Here is a 21,354-nt window from a genome sequence, read left to right on the forward strand (position 1 = left end):
TTAACGAATTTGGGTGGCGGGATCCTTTCATTTTTGGCTGTCAAATCGCTTTAAATGGCCCTACCTGTAGTCTTTCATTCACCTTGGACGGCCATAGTCGTTAGGTTAGTTGGGATAGAGAAGCTTTAAATTGTGAAGTGAACTTTCTTTATAAGCTTCTGTCAAATCGGTATGCATGCATACATACATTGGTATGCATTCTCATTTTGTCTTGAACTCACCTAAATTTGCGCTGTGTTTCTTTCTATCGAAGTGCAATTCAATTCATTAACTTATTGTAAATGACAGTGTTGTGCATAGTTTGATCCATCAAATATCGGGAAAAATAATATTCACAATCTCCAACTCTGTAATATGATTACTAGGAACAAAGCAATGATGCGCCGTCGACAAAAAGCCGTAGTTTATTGGATTGGCTTTGCATTATTTTTTGCTACAATTGGCCTAAGTTTATGCGCCTCCAACGATCCTTACACAATCCTAGGTGTACATAAACGAGCATCAATGCAGGATATTCGCCGTGCTTATAAACAATTGGCCAAGGAATGGTGAGTAACGTCATTGAAAAATCGATTCTTTCCTAGAACTGTGTCAGCTTACTAATATATTGGTATCAAATTTGTTAAAACTATTGTTTTCCTACAGGCACCCTGATAAATCTAAACATCCCGAAGCAGAAACCAAATTTGTAGAAATCAAGCAAGCCTACGAATTATTATCTGATACCGACCGCAGACGAGCTTACGATCAGTACGGAATAACAAATGAAGATGCAGTACTGGATCGAAATCGTCCTGATTATAGCAATTATGGTCGTTTTCAAGATCCATTCGAACATTTTTACGGTGCACATAATTTTAACTTCCATGATCAAGATATAGGCTTGTATCACCGTCTTTCCATCACAACAAAATATTATGAAACGAATATTATACCGAAAAGTCGCTTAACTCCACAAATATTAATGTTTTACGCTGACTGGTGCTTTGCATGCATGAAAGCAGCCAATTCTTTCAAAAAATTGATTGATACCCTTGAGCCGTATGGCGTAGTTTTTGCCACTGTTAATGCTGGTCATGAAGAACAACTTGTGCGAAAAGTAGGAGTACACTCATTACCTTGTGTGATTATGGTATTAGATGGTCATAATTACGTGTACAAAGACAGTGTTTTTAATGCACAGCACGTTGTAGATTTTATACGACAAAAACTGCCATATAAACTTCTGACGCCAATAACAGACAATACACTTGATACGTTTTTGGGAGGATGGGCTGATAATCGTGTTCGTGCACTCATTCTAGAACCAAGAGCTCAACCACGATTGCGTTATCTAATAATTGCTTACTATTTTCGTGAACGTGTTGCATTTGGTTTCGTTGAACTAAACTCCAAGGATACTATGAACATTCAAGCAAGATTTAAAGCTCATTCCAACCTTGATACCTTGCTGATATTCAATGAATTTCCACCTCAACCGATCGCTACAGTTACCATGTCGGATATACCTACAACTACTTTGAATAATATTATAGCGCACAACAAGTTTCTCATTCTTCCACGTTTGTCATCACAAGACATGCTGGATAGTGTTTGTCCTGCTGAATGGAACCGACCTAGGAAGAGATTATGCGTCGTATTGGTCACTGAAAATACTAGCTTGCATGATGGGGCTCGTACAGTAATGCGTAAAATTGCGCTTGAAAGCCTTTTCAATCGAGAAAGAGTTCGTTTTGCTTATATATACCAAGAAAAACAAAATGATTTTATTTGCGCGCTATCAAAGCACAATCAATCTAAAGACACTCTCCTGCAAATTGTCATCTTCTGGCGTCGAGATACAAAGCAAATTCGTTATGAGTGGGTTCATGAAGTTATTCTGGAAGTTGATAAAGCTCTAGAAAATAATACACAGGATCAATATTTCAATTACACCAAACAAAAAATGGATACTGTAATCCATCGATTGCTACGCTCCTCGGAATCACTTAGCTATGAAACGGAAGTGAAGGTAACCAACAAAAAAATGGATATCAATAAGTATTTCAGTATTGTTAATTTTATGTGTTTCTTACAGGCCCTCTTAGATGAGCATGCTGAAAATGCAGTAATGCGAATTTTAAATCGTATATTCTTGGCAATAGAATATACGGCTGACAATTTAGGACAGGAGCATATTCTACCAGCGATATCCGTTATAGGAACAATAGCTTTTATACTGATTATTGGCTATTTAATGTCCTATCTACTTCATTTGGAAGAGGAAGATATTCAACTAAAGAAAAGTAAAAACGCGGAGAATTCTAATGGTATGTATTAAACAAAAATGTGAAAGTTTACTTTATTTTTTATCTCGGTTATTTTCAATATTACGGCTTATCACTGTTAGTTCACTCAAAATGTTTATTTAAAATTCTTAAATCGAATTATTTGTAACAATTACAACGACGTACAATAGATTAAGACCACTTTAAATCCGATTGTCAAACTGCTGCTTTTGATATTTTTACTTGGTATAAGATTACTCAAACTTGTAAAAAATTTTCATCCGCATCCAAACTATCTGGGCCAATTTTTTTGTCCATTAGTTCAGAAATGATTGGGTAAGAATAAAAAACATGATAAAAGAAAAAAAATTTACCTTGACGACCTCAGTTTTTTTATTATCAGAGCTAACCAATTCTATCGTATAAGAAAGTGAAATTGAGTTGAACTATGAAGAATATTATGTTTTAATTTTAATATTGATTAATTGTGGTTTTAACCCATCCATAACCGAGTATGCTTGGGATATTGCAAAGAATAAGGAACAAATGCCTTATCATTATTTTCATATAATTTAGTCATCACAAACGGTGTTGACAATACGACATTGTACCGTCATAATTAATTGTAAATAATAGTGTGTATTTTATTTATTTATTTATAATTAATTATGACGGTCCAGTGCCGTATTGTTCACACCGCTTGTGTTGAAAAAAAAATACAATTATATTGATAAGGCATTTCCTCCTTATTCTTTGCCTTATCCCGGGCATACTCGGTTGTGGATGTTTGTGGTGATGGTGATGATGATGATGATGATGATGATGATGATGATGATGATGATGATGTAGTGGTGGATGTTGTGAATTTTGATGTGACTATTGTGATGATGGTGGTTGGTTTCATCCGAATTCCGGCTATAGTGGTGATGTGGCTGTTCTATTGTTGACATTTGATGTTTGGTCTCGACTGTAACAAACAAATAAACATTGTTAAGACAGCACGAACATTTATTTGTCTGCATACAGTGTTCTTCAGTGCAGTCCAGCCATGACATTCCAAGCTCACTCTAGTCAACGTATAATAGTGTGTAGTGTTATCGGATAATTGGAAAGAGTACTCAAAATATTCAAATGAATTTTACAAAAAAAACTAAATAAATTCTTTGAAAATTAGCTTCAAAATTAATCGTATGTTTTTTTTTTATTTCTTCAGGAACGGCATGGCCTTTAGCTGAAGATAAAATCAAAATGTTCGAAAGGAAATCTTAATCTATTGTTCGACTCTTAGCATTAGCTTTACACTTGAATTGATTGGAATATGTTCAATAGAATCGATTATCGATTTCCCTCCAATAGTTTCCCTGTACGCAGGACTAATTATCCAGTTATGGATATAATCAAGTCAATGAAGTCTGCAATTCAATATTTCTCGAATTTGTGAAACTTAAGAAATAGAATAAACTTTGACATGTTACAGGATAAACCTTTTGATGTTGAAAAGTCAAAACGAAGATGACGAAATAGCTGAAATAATTCCCATACCATTATTTATAAAATTGCTTAATTCATTATTTATCAAAATGAATTGAAAAACTAAGCGTTGTATGCCACATAGCATCTTCAGTAAAGCAATGATTTTGATCTTAACTTTCTTAAATTAATTAAATATTCTTCTTCGTTTTTGCCACTAAATGACTTGGTAAGTCATGCCGGCCATCTAGTGGCTTACTAGACTTACTAATATCACGTAGTTGGATGGTCAGTCCTCAATCAGGAGGAACAGTCCAAATAGGATTTCTTCCTCAAACTTAGAATTGTCCCTGAAGGCCTACAAGGCAGATGCATCGCCCCTAATGATTGTGATTATTTTGTTTTTATTTATTCAGTTTGTTTAATTTTTATGCATTCTTTTTTATTTGCACAAAATATCCCAATCTTGTTCATACTGGATTTATTCGTAACATATTTTACGCTGGTTTTAGGAAAATCTTTGGGCTACGTGCCGGAGCTGAGATTACATGAACTACGTGCTGAAAAATATAACGGGTTGGTTCGTCTTCTTAAACCCGGATGCCGTACGATAGTATTACTTACTGATTTACAATCAAGATCGAAATTAATTCCTTCATTTCATAAAGCAGTGTGGCCGTATCGGAAGTATGTTTATATAAAATTTGTATTTTTTCGGGTGTGCTAATTTTCTTTCACATCTTCTGCAGGAACAAAACATTGATGTTTGCCCACATGTTAATTGAAAAAGGTATTGGATGGTATGCAGAGTTATTACGGTTATCATTGTCCGAATCGCGTGAAATGAAGATCAACCCTCGAAACTGCATCGGCACAGTCATAGCTTTAAATGGGCATCGAAAATATTTTTGTATGTATCATGCTAAGCATCCAGAATCGAACCGTGGAGCCAAGGTAAAAAAAAAATTTTGTTTTGTTACTTTTTTTAAGGATGGCCTGGCAGTATTGTTTTATTATTTACGTTTATTTAATGTCGGGTGCAAGATGTTACTTTTTTCATTTTACGTTATCACATGGTCAACATTTCATTTGAAGTAAATAACAAATTTTATATTTATTAAACTTTAATTCCAATATGACATGGCTGTGTTGACTAATCCGCATGTGTTGACTAATGACAAATTTCACAAGGCATTTTGGATCCTTGGCATACTTTGGCACAAGGGCATTTCTTCCTTGGATTTTGCCTTATCCCGGGCATACTCGGTTGAAACTTTATAGTTGTATATTTTGCGACTGCGTGCATTTAGTTTTGCTTTAAAGATTTCGCAGAAGTATTCCTGATTTTTTTTATTAGAACTTGAGATAAATATTTTTAATGTTTTAATGTAATATTTTTTCCATTTTTCAGCGCATGATAAAAATAACACGTCATCTTAGTTCCATGCCAACTGATCCTGAAGCAGGAGCATTCCTTGGTATGGACAGCTCTGATTCAGAAACATCTATGTCAGACACGTACGAACCAAAGATTCTCCTCGAAGAAAATCTTCTTGACGGTTTACCAAACTGGCTTGATCGCTTGTTTGAGGGGACTACGCATCGATATTACATCAACTATTGGCCAGATTTTACTTCAAAATGAGAGCAGCTTTGAACATCTTACAGTTTGAATTTATACGCTATTTATTTTCCTAGTTGTTTGTTTTCTCCGATTGCCTCGTTTGTTTTTTCCTAATAACATTTTCTATTCTAAAATCTATTGTACAATCGTGGGTATTATAACAGTCCGTATTTATCACTGACAAGAAAACTATTAAAAAATACCAAAGACAAGAGTTTTACTTTGCTTCTAGGTTTTTATTATTTATTTATATCATTCTTAATGCAATGAAATACTAGGGGCAATAACTGCAACCCAGCAGGATAAGGAAAAACAATATCATCATTAATTTTGCGTTCTAAGTATTGTAAGGCATGGATTTATCAAGCAGAAAAAACACTATACCATAAGAATGGTACTTGACTAAGCATAGAAGTGTATCGCGTACATCACATATACGTGTGTGTGTCAGGAGTAAGAGTAAGCTTCAGATAATTCATACTTTGGGCAACGTTTTACCTCATCATTGGAAAATCCTATACAAATTGAAGAAGTATATTACTGGTAATAGTCAATATTTCGTTCCATATTTTTTGTTCAATAGATGCAAACAGCAAAGAGCATGTTTAATATACTATCCAATTCTCTAACAACATATATCCTATGTAAACTCTAACACCTGCCTTTGATAAATATTATAGAGTTAATTTGTTTTTTTTGTTTTTCAAAAAGAACGCCCTTACCGGAGAAAACCCGGAAAATTATGAACAATAGATCCGTATTAGTTAGGAGGCAAGTTTACTTTGTAATGACATTGAAAGAAATGTTCTTTTACGTTCTTATTTTTAATTTCATTGTTATAAACCAATACTGTCTAAAAGCGAATAAGTCAATGCCTAGTTCAAGAAGATATTTAAATAATATCTATACGACGTCATTGTTGTGTTCATTGCTAAATCTCTTAAAGAAGACCAGGTTACATTTGTTTCAGCCGTAACAATATAACATTAAACAATAAAGAATATGCAACATACTTAATTTTCAGATCATAAAATTTTTCAGAATCTTATTTGTAACCATCCGAGATATCTGGAACCATCTTCAGATCAAATTGATCATGGACTTGCACAGTGTAAAGGATTTTAACGAATACCATCCTATTACTTTATATATCATGTGCTATATCATATATCATGCTAGTATGTGAACAAGTCCCTCGCGCAATTCAATAACTATTAATCGTCAGTGGTAGTGGTCGATATCAATATAATGAATCATGCTATAATTCTAATTTAAATCGAATTCAATGAACGTGAAACAACAAGATCCTCAACACAGTAAAACCAATGAGATTTTTCGCTGAATTTCCAATTCTAAACCAAACCAATTCTAGTCTTTATTTTAACATCCAAATCCACAATCCGCAATACAATTATAAAATTTTATATTGTACCAAATTCAGACGATTCAAACGATGATAAATAAAATTGGTTTTATTTAAAAGCACTCAAATCTTTTTATTAACTTCAAATTATTTTTGCTGCATTTTTGATATTATGCAATTAATGATTGTAAAGGTTTGTAAAAATGCATTTTGCGTTTTTGTTTGCAAAAACGTAGATTATTTTGGCATTTTCAGGCACGGGATGCAAAAAGTGTATTCACACATTTAAAAGAACTTGCTATCATACAATAAATATCATTAGACTTTAATATTAATGATTATCTTTAAGACAAACACAACAAAATGCTATATTTATTTATTTATAATTAATTATGACGATACAATAGACAAATGGCTGTATCGTCAAACCCCTATATTTATTTTTAATGAATTAATTTTAATGAATTGACCTCAGTTTCTGAAAGCGATAAAACTAACGAAATAAAACAACTTGAAAACATGATAACTACAGCGTGATATAAATCTCAGATAGGTGGCTCCCAGAACGAAAATAAAGTATTCAATTCTTTATTTATGATCGAAGAATGTTGTTTTTTATGTTTTTCTTTACTAACTTCTTCTAGGCTTAACGACCTGCTATAAATTATGCCGAGCATCGAATGACTTATTTTTATCACGTGTTTGAATAGTCAGTCACCGATACGGGGGAATGGTCCGGATGAGATTTAATTCGCGGTCCTGCTGTATGAAGATCGGCTCCGCTGTTACCTCTTCGATAGCGAAGCCAGTTTGTTACAAGAGAAGACTGTTCATACGCAGAACTACCCAGGTGCGGATAAGTCAGAGAGGCATGACAAAACCTAATCGGTTTTTAGAGCTAAATAAGAACAATAAATAGATGAGCCTTATACTAAACAATTTACCAGTAAAAAATCATCATTATGATTATGCAGCGTCGATAATATTTTGGTAAAAAAACAAGCACTTTTCTATCAATCTATAGAATATTTAATGAATATTTTTACTGCAGATATTCCTTGCCGTACAATGATGAGTACAACTATTTTATATTGGAAACTAAGTGCATAAGTAATGTTGAAAAAAAAAATCAGTTGGATAGAAGTCGAAATATCCACCCCCAAATATGACCAATCATGTTTTTGGTAAGCAGAACAAACCTGAGTTATTTCCAGTACCAAGAACGCAAAGCAACATTTAAAAGAATGAAAATACACATTTTAATGGATATATAATTATCATATCCAATCAATTTTCTTATAATTTTACTAAGGAAAATTGTTGCACTTGGGGCAGGACGGTCGCCTATAACATGGCGACATCGGCGCCGGTCTTCAAAAGGCAGGACCGGGGTTCAAATCCCATCCGGACCGTCCCTTGACAGACTAACCCTCTAAGTGGTATTCAAGTCAAAAGCAATACGGCCAGACCGTGCTTAAGAAAAAAGAAATATAAAAATAAGTTTTTGCCCTTTAAAAATTCAAAACTCGTTCTAATGTTAAATTTACGCGGCTTGAGCTGCAGCTCTTCGATATACGCCATATTTGATAGACACGCATTCGCTGTACTTTAATGTTTCAAAAAATGACATTTAATGATTGTTTTTACGAATAATTCTAAGTAACTTCCACAATTTGCTAGATTGAAATGAGGCTTTCGCCGAATTATCAATTTAGATGTAATATTAATACCAAACATTAAGCCAAATATTTTTGCTTTTATAGCGTAGCAATCGATATCGTGTATCAGAGAGCTGCTACACTTGATTTGCTGATCCGTATCAAGGCCTAACGCAATCCATTGAATTTTAATAAATCAAATACATTATTATTTCCATTACTTTAAAATCAATTCAGTCTCTATAAAATAACCTACAAAGGTCTGAAAACGAAAACCCATTGACATATTTTTTTCGATTTCCTATGATTACAAGACTTTAGTAATTTGCGAACTGATTAGAAACACACAAAGTAATAAAAACTGAATGAATTTTACTTACAACCGCATCATTACTGTTTTATATACGAGCAGGAATATGTTAAATTTATTTGTTAAATGAAACATCAAGCAAATATGATGTGGGTTTTCTGGTTCGGATATCTCTTATTTCAATCGAAATATCACTTTATTTTAGACGTTGCTCGTCGTGGAAACCAGCGATTACCATCCTAATCAATGCAAATATTTATATTTTCGGACCGATATTAGCGTAACCCCCGAGCGTCTATAACAATTAAAAAATCCTTGCAATAATAGCGGTGCCCTGAAAGGTGCTTTTCCCGGGGGGTCAGCATCAACATTTTTTTGCACAAAAGTAACTTAAATAGTATAACTAACTTTCTAAGTTCGTAACTAAGAATTAAAAAATATACTGCGACATTCTTGTGCAGATGCATGCATGCATCCGTTTGGTTTTACTCATTATACATTGGTAGAATGTGTTAAAACTTCGAAAACATCCTACTTTTCTTCCTTTCGGATAAATGAATGAATCATCATGGAATAATACTGAACAAGCCTTATAATTGGTCTCCGTTAAGACATAACGTCGTGTAATTCCACAAGCCTAAAGTTATTTGCTTGAATTCAAAGCACGTTCACAATTGTTATATGCTACACCGATGCCGAACCCAGATCCTATAATGATCGGCCAAGAGCGACGTTTAAACAATACTACCGAAAAGACTGTACCAACAATCAATCCGCCACCTAAAAAAATAAGTAAATAAAAAAAATTAATTCCGTTTCGAAAGGTATAGACTCCCACAGGGAAGGGTACGTGCAGCCGGAAAGTAATTACATAATTTTAAGATGCGGCTTTATACATTCCGCAGATATGTTAGACTTACCAAATTTGAGAAAAGTGTCTGTTAAACAATGATCAACCTTCTTTCCATATTGATCTTCTGCAAACGTGTGGGCCATTTTGGTTGGCAAATATTATTTACACTGATCAAAATATTTCTTGTTCTGGCGAAACTCAGTTCTATACGAAAACACAGCGTTTTAATCGGAACTTGTAGAAAACAAAGTGGAGTTCAGGTAATGTCAAACTAGGCATGACATTGAAATGACAGCGGACGTTACCAAACCACAAAACCAAAGTGCATATACTATAGGTGTCCCTATTGTCAGAAGTGCCTGTCAACCATCCAACAAAACAAGTTCGATAGGGTGCACCTGCAAAACCAGCCATATTCCAAAAGAAAAAGGACGCTAAAACCCAATCTCAACGGAAAAAAAATTTATTAGTGAAAATAAAATCACAGACAAAAAAAACGACCAGACGGACGAACCACGAACGACCAGAGGTTTAAGGTAAGGAGTGTAGTTAGGGAAGAAAAAAAACACAAAAAAGCCATAGAAGAATACCCAAATCATGGGGGTCAATGACCCCGGAGGAGGGAGCATCCTAGAGGAAGAAAGAACACACAATAAAAAACCAAAAAAAAAAAAAAAAACGAGTTTATACTTAGGAGAATCGCCAGAGAATGAGGAAATTTACATGATAATAGAGATTACAACCAATGGAAAGACACTAGCAACATATAACCCATTTCTCTTCGCAAAAGCGACGGAAATGGCGATTGGAAACAAACCGCAGCAAACCACGCTACTATGCGATGGAAGAATTCTGATTAAAGTCAGAAACAACCCGGAGGCAAGAATATAAGACAAAATAAATCTCAACCATGGCGAAAACAAAATTAATATCAAAGTATATGAGCATGAGGCACTGAACTCATCGAAAGGAGTAGTGAGATGCGATGCATTTCGCTATCTTACAGAAGAAGAGATCCTGGAGGGTTTGAAAACCAAAAAGGTCACTAAGGTAGTAGTAATGAAGAGGAACAATTTCCAAGGAATTTACACAAACACCAGAACTGCTATACTAACATTTAAAACCACAAGACTCCCAAGATCGCTAGAAATTGGATTTTATAAAGAACGTGTAGAACAATATATACCGATGCCAATGAGGTGCATGAATTGTATGAGATTTGGACATACAAATAAACGATGTAACCGGGAAAAGGTGTGTGCCAAGTGCTGTGAAAACTACCACGAGGTCTGTACTAAGCCAATCAAATGCACTGAATGTGGCAAACCCCATTCAGCACTAGACAAAGAGTACCCTGTATTCGTAGATAAATACAAACGATTAACAGAGTCACTATGAAGGAAGCGCGACGAATCAGAAGAGGAACGGTTCCAACAATACCAAGAGTGTACACAAACAGACCATATGCCACTCTTTTTAACAGACCACCATCTTAAAAGAAGACCCAAAAATCACAATGAACGTCAAATATACAGAAAAAATCCCAAGCCCAAGTAGCAACATCAAAACTACAAAAAATAACAACAGAAATCAGAACAGTCAAACATAAATTAATCAAATAAAAAATATAACAGACACAGAAAGCAGAAACAATACAGAACTGAAAAAAAAACAAAACACGGAAACAAAAATCCCGAACGAACGAAATACGATGCAAACCCCAATGTAACCCGAAAAAATAATTTTCAGTGACACAGAGGCATCAGAAATCATCCTAGGCGAAACGGAAATTTATTTGAGCCCAGAGGACATAGGAGGAAATCTGGAAATATCGTCATCCTAAAAAAACAAGAAGAAGAAGAATCACAAACATAAAAATAAACCAAAAAATAAAAAAGGGAAAAAATAACTAGCCATAAGAAGCCCAAACAACACTCAGCACATACATACATACATACACATATAAACAAGACCACACATCTCATAATTCAAAATGAGCAAACTATAAATCCTCCAATCGAATATACAAAGCATAAACTGCAACAAAGAAGAAATAAATCAAATATTCAGAAGCGAAGCCTACCACATTGCATATCTACAAGAAACATGGCTAAAACCAGATAAAAAAAAATAAATATACCAGGATATAACATAATAAGAAAAGACAGAGCTGATGGATACGGAGGAAGCTGCATTTTAATGAAAAAAAGGATAAAATATGAAATTCATGATTTCCAAGATCTGACAGAAAACATACAAACAGCACACATAAAACTCATCTCAGAAAACATACACATAATATCAACATATGTAACCCCACAATCAAGTACAATAGAAGTAAAAAACACAATGAACAGAATCATACACAGCATATCAAATAACAACAAAATAATCATTACAGGAGATTTTCATGCGCACTACAACTACTGGGGTGACGACAAAATAGATAGCAAAGGAGAGACGAAAATGGACGAAATACAAAACTCTAACCTAATTATAATACCAAACAACACATACACGCACATACCCACAGACACCATTAAAATAAAAACCTCAATAGATCTAACCATAACATCAAATGACATGTACAACCTAATCCAAAGAAAAATTAAAGACAAACACATAGCGCGTAGCAATCACAAATTAATAGAAATAACAATAGAAAAAACAACAGAACAGGCTATCATACCGTACTCAATAAACAAAAAATCATAAAAGATATAAATCTCATAGACACGAAACAAATTAACACCATTAAACAATTCTCTCACAAAGCCCAACAAATAATAAAAAAAAAACAATAAACACAAAACCACACATATATTGAAATTTTGGTGGAACAACGAAACAAAAGAAGCACTACTAAACAGAAACACGGCCAGATCAAGTTTTAACAACAATAGAACCATAGGAAATGCGATTGAATACAGGAAAAATTCAGCCATACTCAAATTAAAAATTAAAAAAAAACAAAAGGAAAACAACTGGAAAACCTCCATGGACCAAATAAATGAAAAGACGAACCTAAAGGAACTATGGAACCTTGTGGGGAAGATCAACAATATTGAAACCATCAATTACAACATCAATAAAGAAAGCAATATAATACACAACGACAAAATAAATGCGCAAGAATTTCTAAAAACTTATTTCACAATTTCAAAATTTAATATTAAAATCAATGTTGAAGAAGAACAAAGAACAGAACTCATAAATATAAAAGTATGGAATGAGATAATTGCAGGCAAAAAAACACAGCACCAGAACCGGATAAAATAACTTACGATATACTAAAAAATATCAACCATGGAACAATACAAACAATATTAAAAGAAGGAAACATGATGTGAAAGAAAGGAAATATCAGGAAAAACCTTAAAATTATAAAGATAATTGCCATATGCAAACCTAATAAAGCTAGCCGATAAGTAGAAAATTACAGATCAATATCCCTAATACCCACCATTACCAAAATCTTCAATGCTGCCGCTCTAATTAAATTAAACAAATACATAGAAAACAATGAAATATTGCCACAATTATCTTTTGGCTACAGAAAAAAAAAAACAACCATTAACCAATGCATAAATTATATAACAAACCTCATATTCCATAACAACATAACAAACATGAAAACAGGGATTGTGTTCATTGATCTAGAAAAAGAAATACAGAAATACAAATAGAAATACAACAATGTCAAAACAAAAACCCTGATCGGAAAACTGATAGAATCAAATGTCCATCAGAAATTACAAATTGGACAACAGCTTTCCTAAAAAACAGAACCACAACATTAGAATGCAAGAACACAATTCTCAAAAAACTAATTACAGACGGACTACCACAAGGTTACGTCATGTCCCCAGCCCTGTTTAATATATATACCAAAGACATACACTACCAAATTAACAACCACAACACAACTTTAATACAATATGCGGACGATTTTGCCATAGTAGGTCACGGAATAACTATAAGAGAATTAGAAAATAATCTACATAGAGCAATAAACAAATTTATTCTAGAAACAAACAAATTAAACCTAACCATAAACAGAGAAAAAACAAAATTCATGATATTTAACGAAATAGAAAACAGGATCATATTAAAGGTACAAAATAACCCAATTGAAGAGGTGAACACATATAAGCATTTAGGTACAGTAATAGACAATAAATTAACATTTAAAAAGCACATAGAACACATTAAAATCAATGCAAGCAAAAGACTAAACGTACTCAAAATACGATGCGCCAGAAAAAATAACACATACCCTCATAAAGCCCTAACCATCTACAGAGCAAACATTAGAGAAGCATCTTAGAAGCTGGAACCTCGTGTATAAACAACAGCAATAAAAAAAAACTCGCAACACACTAAACTCAAACATAAACCAAGTTCTTAGAAAAGCTACAGGATGCACAAAAACATCATAAATCATAAATAAATTCATAACAAAGAAAGAACTGACCAAAAGTATAATATTCTCCAAACCAATTAGAAGCCAACTAGGAAAATACCACAGAATCGACTACAAAAAAAGAAAAAAAAAACATCTCAAGAAAAAGTCTTTGAAAAACACTATGAAAAATACTCCAATCCATATATAGCCATTAACAATAACGTAAATAACACTATCCAAATGCCAAACAAATAGAAAAAAAGTCACATAGTAGCAAAGAAACAATGAAACAAATAACTCTTGATAAAATCAAAAACAACAACAGCAACAAACACAGTACATACACAGACGGTAGCATAAAATATGGTAAAGCTGGTATAGGAATACATTACAGCAAAAAACAATCACTACTACTACGACTACAACATGAAAAACTATTCATCTATAACAACCACAGAAATAATAGCAATAGATGAACGCTGAAACGGGAAGAAAAATGAAACTAGATCACTCAATAATATACACAGGCAGCCTCACCACATGTAATATACTAAAAACGAACAACAAAAACACACAAATAGAAGAAATAATTTACAATATCCAAAAAAAAAACGATCAAAACTAAAAGCAAGTATAATCTGGATACCATCTCACATTGGAAAAAGAGGCAACGACATTGCAGATGGCCTAGACAAAAAAGGAACCATATCACAAAATAAGATAAACAACAAATACAGGTATACAGATCTGATAAAAACATTTCAAAATGAAATGAAGGAACAAACAACATCCACAAGAGAGAAAGGAAAAAAAATGCAGAATTACAAAGTGATTTTAAATTCCAAATATGGTCCAAGCACACACTTCTATAAGCACATGAAGTCAAAGTAGCAAATAAAATCCTAGCGGGACATAACCTATCTGAATATTGGCTACAAAAAATGGGTATAATACAAAATGGTACCTGTGAAATCTGCAACGAACCAAACACCGGCTTACATAAAATCTTTGTATGTCCAAGATACAACAGAGAGAAAAACATCACAGCAGAAAATCTCAAAAAAGATTGCCAATTGGCATCAGGAAAAACATTTAAAAGAATATTAGAACACAAGAAAAACAACATAGAATTGTAAATAAATTAACCAAACATACAATACGCCACAAACACAAAATCGCTACTTCTAACAAAAACAGCTATTCTTCAAATTATTTGATAAATATTTAAGCTTTTATTCATTCATCTTAAATTATTTATTAATTTATTTATAAATTTATTTATTTATTTATTTATTTATTTATTTATTTATTTATTTATTTATTTATTTATTTATTTATTTATTTATTTATTTATTTATTTTTTTATTTATTCATACGCATCAAACAAATTTACAAAAACAATCAAGAAGACTCCCTCAAAACTGATATTCTAAAAAAAAATCTTCACACAACCCAAAACGAAAAAACCAAATTGACTCACAGTAGTCCTTACTCTCCCACAACACAAAGAAGAGTAAAGGAACTCAAGAAAAAAAAGCGACGTCCTAAAAATAAATAAATGGAACAAAATTATCAAGGTGATAGGTAAACACTAACACAATGATAAAAAGGAAATATCATAGGAAGAGGTCGGGATCTTCTCAAAGAAAATCTTATAGTTTATTTGAATTGCAAACAAACATATCTAGAGAATCGAACAAGTGAAAAACGCATCAGAATACCATAGAAACAAAACACAAATATTCATAGTCCATTAGATACATAGAAAAAAAGGGAAAAAAGACCCAAAAAAAATTCCCTTAAAAAAAGATACATAAAGAAAATAATAATAAGAAAAAAAAATAAAAAGGTACACTCCTACCTAAACCGAACCTGTCCAAGACAGTGGACAAAACGACATAAGACCAAGACGTTTGACAGTATGCCTCTAAGTATGGTCCAACCCAGATCCATAGGAGGATACAACCTTGTACACCAAGGAAGAAGAAGAAGAAGGGTGCACCTGAAGCGAACAAAACCGTCGATTTCACCGTTAAGGGGTTCCCAGATATCCAAAATACCAGCAAGTAAGGTTAATGTGCATCCAAAATAGTATACACAATAGCCACTCTATGGTTCCAATTTTATTCTCACTTATTCTTCAATAATTCAATAATTCTTCTTATTCTTCTTGGCTTAACGAGTTCAAAGATCACACCGGCCATCGAATGGCTTACTAGACTGCCGATACCTCGTAGTTGGATAGTCAGGCCAAGGAGGGGGCAGTCCGGATGAACTTTGAACCCCGATCCTGCCGTTTGAAGACCGGCGCCACTGTCGCCTACACCATTGGGCCGCCCTCGGAAAATAATCATGTCGGCAAATTTTTAATTTTATCTGTCAATATGAGTTTTTGGAAGAAAAATGCAGTCCACTCGTGTGATAGCACATTTGTCAGATTGCGTATTCCGATTTCAAATGTTGCATTCCGAATTCAAAAAACATGAAAATAATTTTTCGTGGGTTTGCTCGTACAAAACATTACAAAAGACAAATAACAAGCTATTTGCCATCAATCTGGGACATAAACAACACTTCTTATTCCATTTGACAGCTATTTACCATCTCAAACCAAATCCGAATTGTGCATGCTGAATTTTGACATTCCGACCGGCATCAATCTGTCAAATCTATTTTAATAAATAGATGTCGAAACTGATGAAGTCTTATCTATCGTGCGCTAAGGGCTTTACTGGGAAATATTGATAGTTGAAGAGAATAACGATAATCAAAGAATGAAAAGAATAATGATTATCAAAAGAATACTTATAGTTATTATAAACGAACAAATATTTATTATTTCGTTTCATTTATTTAGAAATAATCATTCAAATACAGTTTAGTTTTGCTGATACCTGACATTTGATTTCTTCTTCTTCTTGACTTAACGACCTCTAAGGTCATGCCGGCCATCGAAATGACTTTCTAGACTACCGATACCACGTAGTTGGTTAGTCAGACCTCACTACGGGAGGACGGTACGGAGACCGGCGCCGCTGTCACCTACACCACCGGGCGCGTTATTAAACTGATCATTGGATTTAAATCATTTTAATAGCACCCGATGTTCTGGAAAATAATTATTAAAGTTAATAAAAGTATATTTGAATTTTTTTAAATACATCGCCATGCCGATAGTTCACTGTGGCTGTCTCATTCTGAGAGAACTCTCTTGATTCTGAAGACGCATTCCTCCACTTTGCAGCATTTCAAAATAAGAAAATTTCACAACCACTCACGAAATGCTGAAATTTTAATTTTGATATTATCAGTGGCCTGCAGGCTCCAGACAAAACTGTCAAATTTAGTTTAATTTTTCGTCGTGTTGATGTCTTTATGTGCTATGCTTTTTAGGCGCATTATCAGTTTTAATGTTTGTAAAAGAAAGTTCAAACGAGTCCTACAGTTGTAACCAAGGTATATATATATGTGTAATAAAAGGCCCTATTGACAATATTGCGTTAATAATCACTACTACGGATTTTTTCAATACAAATTTGCCCTATTAGAGCCTTAGTTGGCGGATTTACAAAGATTTATTCAATAGGGAACAACCTATGTGTTTACCTGGTTCTCAAAATAGCCGTGGCTAATGATGAAAAATATAACGTACATCCTATAACCCCTTCAGAGGCATTGTGTTTTGCTGGAAGTGCATGATCCGTGCCGGTGCGATTGTTCGGGCACGGATAACTGAATTCTATATTCATCTTCTTCTCAGCTTATAGATCGGTAGGTTTCATTGTGTATGTCCTAAAAGCACTAATTTGTGGTGATTATTTTTTTATTATATTTTCACATAGTACTCAATGGCTCATGGGTAATATTTTTGTAATTACTGTTCTTTTAGTGTTGCAGAGCGTTCGACTATCAGTTACCTCTCATAATTCGTTTCTGGATCCAAACAAAGCTGGGTTTAATGTGTACCCATAGCTGTGGTAGCTAAATCGTACAAGGTAAAAAAAGATCAGTAGAGATAATACATTGAAAAATATTTGTTAAGAACTTTTCCTTATTTTGCTTGATGCCCAATCATTAAAAATACATGATGAGTGTGCCGAAAGTGAAAAACAACGCTTTACGCTAAAGATACAAAAAATATATTCGCAATGAACACAAAAAGTCACTTGTGTACGCTTCAAAATGAACAGTAAATAAACTGAGTTCGTGCCAAGTGTTAGGATTCGCCAATATCTTATTGTATAACGTAACTGTTGGCTATTGTAAGCACGAATAATTCAGGAATCTAAACGCATCAAGATTTTATAAAATTTATCTATTACTTGAAATCTCTATTTATGTTGAAGAATGGAACACAAGTAATGATTGTTCAAAGATTGCAAAGGTTTTAGATGGTTTATAAGATTACTGTTTTAAAAGTGAATGGAATCGAATCGAATCTATCATTGTAACTCTGTACATAATCATGATGTTTGCTATTTTGCTCTATTTAGTTAATCTAGTTGGATAAAATGTCGAGCGAAATTAATTTATCTGTTTGTTTTTGTACTGTTGTAGTCATAGTTTAATATAATTGAAATATTGTTTTCCATCTCTGCTTTTAACGGTTTGGGTGCTGCAGATCTGTATCTTATTTCGCGCATAAAATTGCACTATGTTCGCCATATGCGTCTAATAATTGTTTAAAAAAAACATGAAATACAAACAGCTTCACTTTTCACTTTCACATCTCACTCCATCATTACAGGGGTACCAAGTGTATAATTGACAAGTACGTAGAGATAACTATAAAGTCAATGCAAACTGAATAGTCTCCTGCGGTGTAAGCCCTGGGCCATGAGATGAGAGGGCCATTTCTAAATCGAAATTTTAGATGCTCATGAGAGTTAATGAAATATTATCGCTTTATGAATGCTTTTTGAGAGCTGGTGCATACACCAGCTACATGGGACAACATAGAAAATGGTGAAATGGGTATGGGTACTTTGATTTTTCCAGACAGATCAACATCTATTTCAACACAAGCACAACAGAACAGGAAACACAATTAACGACTTAGAATAATAACTATACCAAAAGAATGGTTAAGAATTAACTTGTTCCTAGTGTGACGGGAAAAAGACAAACAAAAAATAAGCATCTCTCAGTTCTGGTCTTTGGAGCGGGGTGCATGTTTTGAACGTGTAAAGGAAACAAACTAAAAGCTATATTGTAGTTTGAGGTTTACAAATCTTTGAAGCATTTAAGGTTGTTCGAATTTTCAATAATTAAAACTTAATTTGGTACCTGTAAAAGAAATTATTTTTTTCAATTCTAAGTATGACGGCTTGCGCTATATATACGCTAACATATGCGGTGTTGACTGTATTTTTTTATAAACTAGGTTAACGGCAGAAGACAATACGGCACTGGACCGTCATAATCAATTATAAATAAATAGATTAACGGCAGATGATGTTGAATATGTTGATATCAAATACATAGTATGGACTTTATTCAGCCTGCTTGGTTCATCAGCCCGTCTTATCGTAATTTATATTACTTAAAAACACCCTTACCAAAACACCTTACCTTATTGATGTAACGACTAATTCATTGTATTTACAATTGATTATGGCGGTCCAGTGTCGTATTGTCAACTTATTTATTGTAACTGCAGCATTTTTTTCACTTCTTGATATCAAGAACACTTAAACAAATCAATTTTGCATGTTCTTCAGGACGATTTTTTTCTCAGAACGAACGACCTTAATTAGTATTATGTTCTCAAAAAGTAGAATGAAATGGTTTTGCTTCCTGTAGAAAACTAAGTCGTCGTTATTATTTGAACGTTCGCATTACATCTTACTTACCTTGCATTATTTTTACTAACCCTGTGACAGTTCGTAATTTTGCAAAAATGATTCTAAAAACTGTCACAGTATTTTGTAACATGTTTGTATAGTTTATGGTCTAAACCAAAAACTCTGCTTCCTATCTTGCACTGTCGTATTAATTGGTTATTTATCTGCTTACTCAGCTGTGTCGGGAAGGTGGCGTGATAGGTACCGAGCACTACTCACTCAGCTGGAGTTTGTGGCGTAATTACAATGGACGTCGACCAGGCATCGTGGAATGCTGAGACAACCAGGTCAATAACTTGGATCTTGGGTGCATAACTCCTCCCGGGGTAATTCAATGAATGTCCTCTGACTTTTAATATTCTTAGTTCCCGAATTTTATGACAACACGCGTTCGAAGAAGGTAGATGACTGTTAGAATGATGGTGGTTACCATTGTTGAGGACAATGGTTGTGTTGAGCCTGTTTCATCTTGACGTGCTCATGCTTTATTCTGTTCTAAACGGTCTACTCTGGTCTATTGAAAGGTTTGGGAATATTTCCTTAACGCTGCTAGTGGTTTCATCCGAGATGAATGTTTAATAGAGAACTTTAATAGAGAAATAGAGTGAGTATTTCTTTAAGCGAGAGTAATTTATTGTGAGCTCGATTCGGTTACTTAGTATCGTCTCTTCTAGGTTCTCTAGGAATTTATTCGTCGTGTCCATGTATAACAGAAGAGTAATCGTATCCATTTCCTTCAGCAGAATGCTATTCTATGTAGCTTGTTAACCGTTTCCATCGTTTCATCGATTTAGTAGTTGAGGATGTTGTTGATTTTTATCTGCTGGTTGTTCTGCGATACTAAGTCGTTTAACGACGTCTGAATTATTATTAGGTCTTTGGCGTCTGGAGATCTGGCGATCCCCTTCCATGCAGTTTCCAGTGTATCCCATCTCTTGGTTCTTCGTTGTTTCATCGGTTTCAGCTGATACAGGTTGTTGATGAGGTGTCTGATTTTCTAAAAGAAAAGATATGGGAAAAGACTGGGAGATTCCTATCTATCTGCATAGCTATCATTAAAACGTATAAACGTTTCTTTCCAAATTTGTTATGGTAATTAGATAAATAATTTGGATTACTCCCATCTTTAGTCTGCATTCTCTGAATTTTAACATTAAAACAGGATCATCCATTAAATTTTTTATTTGTAATCGTTCCTATTTTGTCATTGTCAGTGTTATCAGTAGGACTATGAACGTTAGTGAGTGCATCTGGAATAACAAAGAAGGTATGAAGTAAAATTGTGTTTATCGATCATGCTTTCTTTAATCTCTTGATCTCTTTCCTTTTGTGTTTCTTGATTTGTTTGTTATTTCTAAGGGTTTTGTCGTTTATGTCATTCGCGTGTATTGGTTTCGCTCGAGGATATAGCTCGAGGATCCTAAGGTTCAAGTAGGACGGTTCATCTTAGTTTTTATTTCTTCGTGAATCAGATTTATGTCCGTTAGATTGTTATGTTTTAAAATTATCTCTTGAGGAGAAAATTTTGCAGCGGAGTGAATCGAAGAATTGTATAAGGATA

At 33.7% G+C, this 21,354-nt stretch overlaps 3 protein-coding genes across 3 annotated transcripts in view; 1 reads left to right on the plus strand and 2 right to left on the minus strand.

The window, feature by feature from the left end:
• The window catches only part of LOC126559692 (surfeit locus protein 4 homolog), a 464,744-nt gene that overhangs the window by 160,290 nt on the left and 283,100 nt on the right, over positions 1-21,354 (minus strand). The gene's annotated exons all lie outside the window — the stretch shown is intronic.
• Positions 349-5,382, plus strand: LOC126568503 (dnaJ homolog subfamily C member 16). The gene is made up of 6 exons (XM_050224995.1): positions 349-548; positions 646-2,011; positions 2,078-2,309; positions 4,250-4,424; positions 4,487-4,691; positions 5,149-5,382. The coding sequence occupies exons 1-6, from the start codon at positions 355-357 to the stop codon at positions 5,380-5,382; spliced, it is 2,406 nt and encodes an 801-aa protein (XP_050080952.1). The 5' UTR covers positions 349-354.
• On the minus strand, positions 9,303-9,713 carry LOC126561655 (MICOS complex subunit Mic10-like). Its single transcript, XM_050217945.1, has 2 exons — positions 9,613-9,713; positions 9,303-9,472 (listed from the first exon to the last, which is right to left on the minus strand). The coding sequence occupies exons 1-2, from the start codon at positions 9,686-9,688 to the stop codon at positions 9,336-9,338; spliced, it is 213 nt and encodes a 70-aa protein (XP_050073902.1). The 5' UTR covers positions 9,689-9,713; the 3' UTR covers positions 9,303-9,335.

The sequence above is a fragment of the Anopheles maculipalpis genome, chromosome X (genome assembly GCF_943734695.1).
Source record: "Anopheles maculipalpis chromosome X, idAnoMacuDA_375_x, whole genome shotgun sequence".
Lineage (NCBI taxonomy): Eukaryota > Metazoa > Arthropoda > Insecta > Diptera > Culicidae > Anopheles > Anopheles maculipalpis.